We start from the raw sequence: 6,629 nt of genomic DNA on the forward strand, positions 1-6,629 counted from the left end.
AATAGGGGATACAGAAATTCTTTCTCAAGCACACTTTCGTGCTAATGATTTCTCATAGCAAGTGAAGAGGGGCTTTTCAGTCATGGTTAGTCCTTTTAATTCCTTCTATGTTTTGGACAAATAAAACCGGTAAAACTGAATTAGCAAAAAGTCTGTTTTGTGGATTCCTGCAGTAGTTTGTGTATGCGTTCTTCGTTGCCTCAGTGTGAAATGAAAGTAAAACTAATTTGTTTTCAAACCTCGGTTTCCGACGCCTACACATACACAGTTGCTAGTTCTCTCTTCACAAAACGACCCAATTACCAAACCATGAATAATTTTTTTATAGTCAGATTTTTGTATTCATATTTCTCAGAAGTGGACGTGCTCAGTAGCATCTTCACTAGAGAAACAGGCCACAAAACATCTGACATTGTGTTTAACACATACAGTAGCCTAAGCATGAGTGCTTCCTTACAATCACCCTGCTGTGTCTGCTTCGTAAGACCAATTTATGGTGATACAATAATTATTTTGCTGCAGAGTTTCGATAAGCTGTGCAACAGCTGGCAGTGTGAACATTTCCTGCTTCAAAGCAGAGGGATGTTTGCTGAGATATGAAAACAGTTGTAAAATTTACCTTGGTTTACCTAGTTAATTAAGTTGTGGGTCAGTGATTGTCAATGAAAAATCCAGAAACACACCCATACAAAATCACATTTAGACAACAGAAGAGGAAGAGGAAGAGAGCAGACATGCAAATATAGGGGGATATGCAAAGTGCACCCAGATGGCACCCCAGGTCAAGAATCGAACTCAAGGCCCCACTAGTGAGGCCACACCTTTAACAACTGCGCCGCCCAATACAGAACCAAAAAAACTAAATTAGAGAACACTTCCTTGTATTTAGCATTCCAGAGCCACGTAATCTGCTTAGTACAGCTATTATTATGAAAATTATCATGAACATTTAAAAAAATATTTTGCATTGCAGGTGCCCTGAGATTTTAATGAACAGGCAAGACAGGAGGATTCATTATGTTGATTAACATTTATCATCAACAGGGCATCTACTGTAATCGTCACAGGCTTGTGGCCTTGTGAATGCTGCAAACACAACAAGCTACACATCTGCAATACCTGCTTTGCACCAGATTGCAGATACTGTCTTGTGGGATTTTCCTCTTGCAGAGCCTGGTTCACTGGTCTCTGAGTTCTGGAGGACACATCCAAGCTCGTTCTACACATGTTCAATAGCTGGACCCAGCAGTGCACCAGTTCTTAAGATGTTTATTGATGTTCTGTTAATTCACAGATTTGTAAATATTTGTAAATAAAGCAAAACCTCTGTATTAACGAGGGTTAGGTACCTTAAAAAAGTATGCAAGTTTTTTGTGTGTGTGAACAAATAAATTACTGGTACAGTATTAGCAGTTTTGGTTTTCTTAGCAGAGTGCATTTTCAATTTTTTTATTACTATTATAAATGCAGTACTGCTGTACTGTAATAAAGTTTGTTACAGCACAGTAGTAACAGACAAAAGTAAATCAAGTGTACAGCATTGCACATATCATAAAAGTGGATATGTCTTTTGTTATCATTTTCATTTTTTGTTATTCTTTTCATTGAGAATGGAGGCTATGATAACTTAAGGCACCACTGAAATTTTTCTCACATTTTTTATTTCACTGCATGACACTTACATACAGGCATTGTTCTCCTAACAAGTCTACACATAATTTACATCAAAGGAAATTCCTGATAGAAACTGAACAAAGCTTAACCCAGGATGTGCTGCTACATAAACATGTTCTCTCTTTGTTAAACGAGGTGGATGCCATCATGTACATTTTGGTCTGTAAATGTGGCTAAAGTGGTGAGAAACAATTTTGCACAAATCGGCAAACTTGTCGATGTAGAACTTTCGAACATTGAGGTTTCAATGTATATTTATGTAGATGTAAACATTGTGTATTTTGTGTTATGTTTTGCAGTAAACATTTGTTTGTCCTGTCTTGTTAAGTTTTCCACCTGGTTATCAAGCTGTGTAGGAGAATAAAGAAATCACACCTCATGTAAGACTTGATATTTCCCTGACTAAAGTGAAATTATCATTAATCTCTATACTATACATCCCTTCCCAATGTCAGATATTGTCAGATTCGATCTATGTAAATTTGATTTTATGTACATTCTATGTACCTTCTATGGATCCTATGGGATTTGTGGACAAATTGTGTAAAGTAAAGTGGTTACCACCAGCTTCCACTAAGGCTACATTTAATGCTTCAGTCTCGCTTTGTTTTCAAGCACATACAGTATGCCTCTGCATATCATCTTGCATTTTCGTTTGTTAAACACTGTGAGGAGCTGGTTTTGGAATCATGTCAGGGAAGCACGTTCGTGATTTTATTGTTTTTTTTACATATTGTCTATTTTAATTTATGTTTAAATACTGAACAGTACAGTGGAATCTACAGTACTGTATTTATAAATGTATTGAAGAGTAATTATCTCAAATTTGTAATTTATTGTACTTCTTATTTTTAAGTATACACAGTATTTGGTGTTTAATTATTATTCTTGGATTACAAAATGTTTTTGATTCTCTCTTATGGATATTTGTCGTCATTTCTCCTTGCCCTGAATATATTTTTGTATTACTTTATAAAGTAGGTAACTTTTTTTCTTACAATAATTAGAGATTACAAGGTCAAAGTGGAGTGATCCAATCAATGGAGCAAAAGATGGCCACATCCAAGGCAACAGTCTTGAGACATATACTGTACTTCTGTAATTATTAGTCTTCTCATCATTATGTTGCTTTAATCTATCAATCCTGATGTGATTATTTCTGCATTTATCTTCTTTATCATTTACAGTGTATTGAAACAGAATGGCTAAGATGCAGTGAGGTGAAATGAAGATAATGAAAACTCTTTATTGAGTTTGCCAATAAAGCTATACAGTACATCTGTTACGTATTCTTGCAGGAGGGCAGTGTCCACTTTGTTCCAGAGCCAGAAACAAGGTTCACACAAGCAGCCCGGGATCATTTAATTATAGGCGATGGTCTAGGAGAAGAAAGATATATCAACAAGGTGTCTTAACAATATATAAGTACTATAACTTCAAAAAGTGTCAACAATGGAAAAGGACACAAATAATATGAAGAAAAAGATTTAGTACAGCTGGAAGGACTAAATAAAGACACTACATTTTGAAATTCAAAGCACTATACAGTAGTTCCAGGCCTGGAGGTTTACAGTACCAACCTAGTTAAAGCTCTCACACATGAGGTACATTAGTATAGACTGCTTTATTGTAGACGATACGATATTCAGGTACTCACATTGCTGATCCAGCTAGTGTAGGCTGAGATGCGGGTGAAGACACTGGGCTTCTGGTAAACATTGCAGCCCAGTGAAGACATGAAGGTAGAAATTCCATGAACCTCATATCTTCCATTTGTGTAGCAGTTCAGGGCTCCTCCACCATCACCCTTCAGGAGACAGAGCACAGTGTGATTGTAAGATAAACACTGATGTGCCCAACCATCCAGGATGGGCCATTACAAATTATATACAAACACTGCACTGATGTTATCACAAGAGAGTCATACGAAGAAATGAATTGAGATATCTTTGCCTTCCTGAGCAAAGTAATTGTTTTCCAAGTGCAGTAGTGAAGACATTTTCCTAAATATCTGCAATCTTGATGGCAGCAAGAGGGTTTTAGTACTCAAGAAGGCTGAGTTGCTAAATGAAAAGACAGATGATGAAAGTGACAGATCTGTAGAGAGAATACTTACATAACAGGCTGCTCTGTACCCATCTCCACCAGCGCAGACCATGGTGGTCTTAACAGTGGATCCCCACCAGGCGCTGCTGGAGCAGGTGGCGTAGTCCACAATGGGCAGGTAGCCCTGCTGGAGGGTGGCCGACAGCTGGCCGTAGGCTGTAAACAACATACAGAACGTCACCAACTGAGAACTCATCATCTCGAAATTCAATAAGATATAGATGATGATGATACTCTGAAGCATATCAAGATATTTTATTTTCCAAAAATGATGATAAAAGCAGTAGCGAAAAGAAATAATTAATGCAAACGATTTTCCTGTTCTAGAACATTGTTGCATCAATATATTTTATTTTACCCACTTTCCCCTTAATTTAAACCAGAATTTATATTGGAAGATTTCTTGTTACAAACTTACTGCTGGTGCTTCCCCAGCCAGTGACGTAGCAGAAGTTGTTGTTGGGAAGGATGACGCCACTGCTGGGCAGTGATGCCACAGCGACGTAGGAGTTCAGGACGGCATTCTGACTCAGTTTGAGCAAAGCGATGTCATATCTGCACACAGCACAGGGAACACAGGAGGAGACCAGTTCAGTTCAGGAAAACTCTGTACAGATACACTAGGTTATCATATGAACATGTACAGATCTTTCATTCAAATTGTCAAGTACAGGGTAATAGCAGGTTTTATTTGTGTTTCCATTTGTTACTTCCTTTCAATTATTATTAATCAGCAGCACACTCTTTGAAGAGATTGAAACAGGTGGGACCAGCTGCAGCACTCAGTGACACAGAGGGACCGACGCAGCAGACAGTCTTGCTGTCTGGTGCAGAATCCCCCATCCCCTGTCTGAATCCTGTTACTAATTACACTTAAACTAAGCATCATATGCATCTGCTCTTTATTATTCTGTACAACAGAATTGTTTTACAACAATTGCTAAACCATCTTCACTCATCCACAAGCTACAGTATTCATCATAAAGGGCCACAGTGTGAGACGTACCCAGCAGCAAGGTTGTTAGTCCAGCTTGGGTGAATGATGATCCTTTCCACAGGAATGATTTGCTCACGTCCCTCAATCCCGTAAATATTGTGATCACCCAGGAAAGCAACCAGAGTGCCACTGTAGAAAGAAAAGGTACAGATAGTAGATTAATTTCAACAATGTGTCTTTAGCAAGAACATTAATTACTCCAATTAATCTTCAATCTGACTCCATCAGCTCCATCAATCTACAGAGCCTTTAAATACCACGAACAGACCAGGATCTTAACAGATTTCACAGTAAAGGTGTTTTCAACAACATTTTTCACTTCTTTAACACCTGTGTGTCAAACCAAGCCAAGGTCCCAGAGTCATGTACCTGGAACATGGCTCTAGTTATTGAAGACTTTCAGTCTCTGTATGACACTGTGAAGAGTTGTACAATGGAATGAAGCGAGATCATTTTCAATAAACCCTTCCCACTCCTCTCACAACTTTGTTACAGGGAGATCATTTGTCAGAGTAAAGAAAGTCTCCGGTTTGTAGTTTGTAGAATCTGATTTGGAATTTCATCTTTGATCTTTTCTACTTAATTAATGCTCCGATTAGTGTTTCTCTACCTTGAAGCACAAGAGGCTGTTGTCAGAACCCAGCGGCTGTTAACCAGGACACCTCCACAGTTGTGGGGATAGCAGTTGCTGGAGCTAATACGGATCGACACCTGAGGAAGAGAAACACACTGGATCAGGACTGGATTTCTCACAGCTCTCGTACAGGGAGTGGAACTGAAATTGCACAGGAGGCATCTAGGAGACGTCACTGTGTGAGCCTCTAACCCAAATCTAATAGCTTTTTTATGACATTTTGGCAAATTGTTTAATTGTTAATCATGGGATTTCAATGAAGAAATATATATATATACTATTTTTATTAATATAAATACCTAGTGGCTAACATTAGAATATAAAGCTGATAACATTTTGATTTTAATTACTAAAAACATTCACTGGTCTACTGGGCCAGTAGTATTACATGCTGAAGGATGGAGAGTGCCTTTAGCGTCTCCTGAGCAGAGCCACATGCTACTGAGAGACAATGATTTAAACATGTCTTACTGTACAGGTATGTAAGCCCTCCTGCTGTGCTGTGTATTTCGAAATGAAATCTGCTCTCTTACCTGCCAAGGCCAGGAGTTGGGTGTGGCCGTCACCCCTCCCACCACCCGCTGCGCAGTGTTATTCTGGGCATCAACAGCCCGTCCTGCAAATGAACAGAACAGAAATGATTTTTTTATCATCTTGCCAGCTTGAAATACAATACTAGGTATATACACTACTGTCATATAAAAGACAACTCACCAGACAGGACCAGAAAAGCAATTAATGCAATGTAGGGAAGCATATTTCCTGTTGTCCTTCTCCTCTTGGATAGTTTGCAGGGAGTTTCTAACTGATATTTATACCTGAAAACCTTGCAAAACACACCCCTCTCCTCACCTCCCTTTCCTGTAAATAAGGAGAAATTCCAGACAGGTGACTTCAAACCTGCCCCACCACATGTTTTGTTGTGGCTTTTTTACTTTCAAGGTCAATTCATACCAGTTGAACTACTATGTTCATAATGAGTCAATCAATCATACTTCAGCAGCCATGTACATTATGTATTATTTTACTGTATGTGTAACCTTCCAGAAGGAATAAAACTGTGCATGTACTGTATAGGTTAAGAACAAAATTAAGAAGTTTCTGTAGTTTTGGTGGTGTCAACACAGAAAATTTAGAGGAAACATTTTAAAAAAAGAAAGCAACTACAAAGAATCTTTAATACTGACAACCCTTCTAGATGTGGATTGCAATTGTTTA

The 6,629-nt window shown here is 38.3% G+C and overlaps 1 protein-coding gene across 1 annotated transcript; it reads right to left on the reverse strand.

Moving 5' to 3' along the window:
* Positions 1-2,895: 2,895 nt before the first annotated feature.
* On the reverse strand, positions 2,896-6,266 carry LOC148676015 (chymotrypsin-like elastase family member 1). Its single transcript, XM_088600325.1, has 8 exons — positions 6,126-6,266; positions 5,945-6,027; positions 5,388-5,488; positions 4,787-4,906; positions 4,199-4,335; positions 3,791-3,936; positions 3,332-3,481; positions 2,896-3,053 (listed from the first exon to the last, which is right to left on the reverse strand). Exons 1-8 carry the CDS (start codon positions 6,166-6,168, stop codon positions 3,036-3,038), a joined length of 798 nt encoding a protein of 265 aa, XP_088456451.1. The 5' UTR covers positions 6,169-6,266; the 3' UTR covers positions 2,896-3,035.
* Between the last annotated feature and the right edge of the window lie 363 nt (positions 6,267-6,629).

The sequence above is a fragment of the Lepisosteus platostomus genome, chromosome 2 (genome assembly GCF_059453375.1).
Source record: "Lepisosteus platostomus isolate fLepPlt1 chromosome 2, fLepPlt1.hap1, whole genome shotgun sequence".
NCBI classification, from domain to species: Eukaryota; Metazoa; Chordata; class Actinopteri; order Semionotiformes; family Lepisosteidae; genus Lepisosteus; species Lepisosteus platostomus.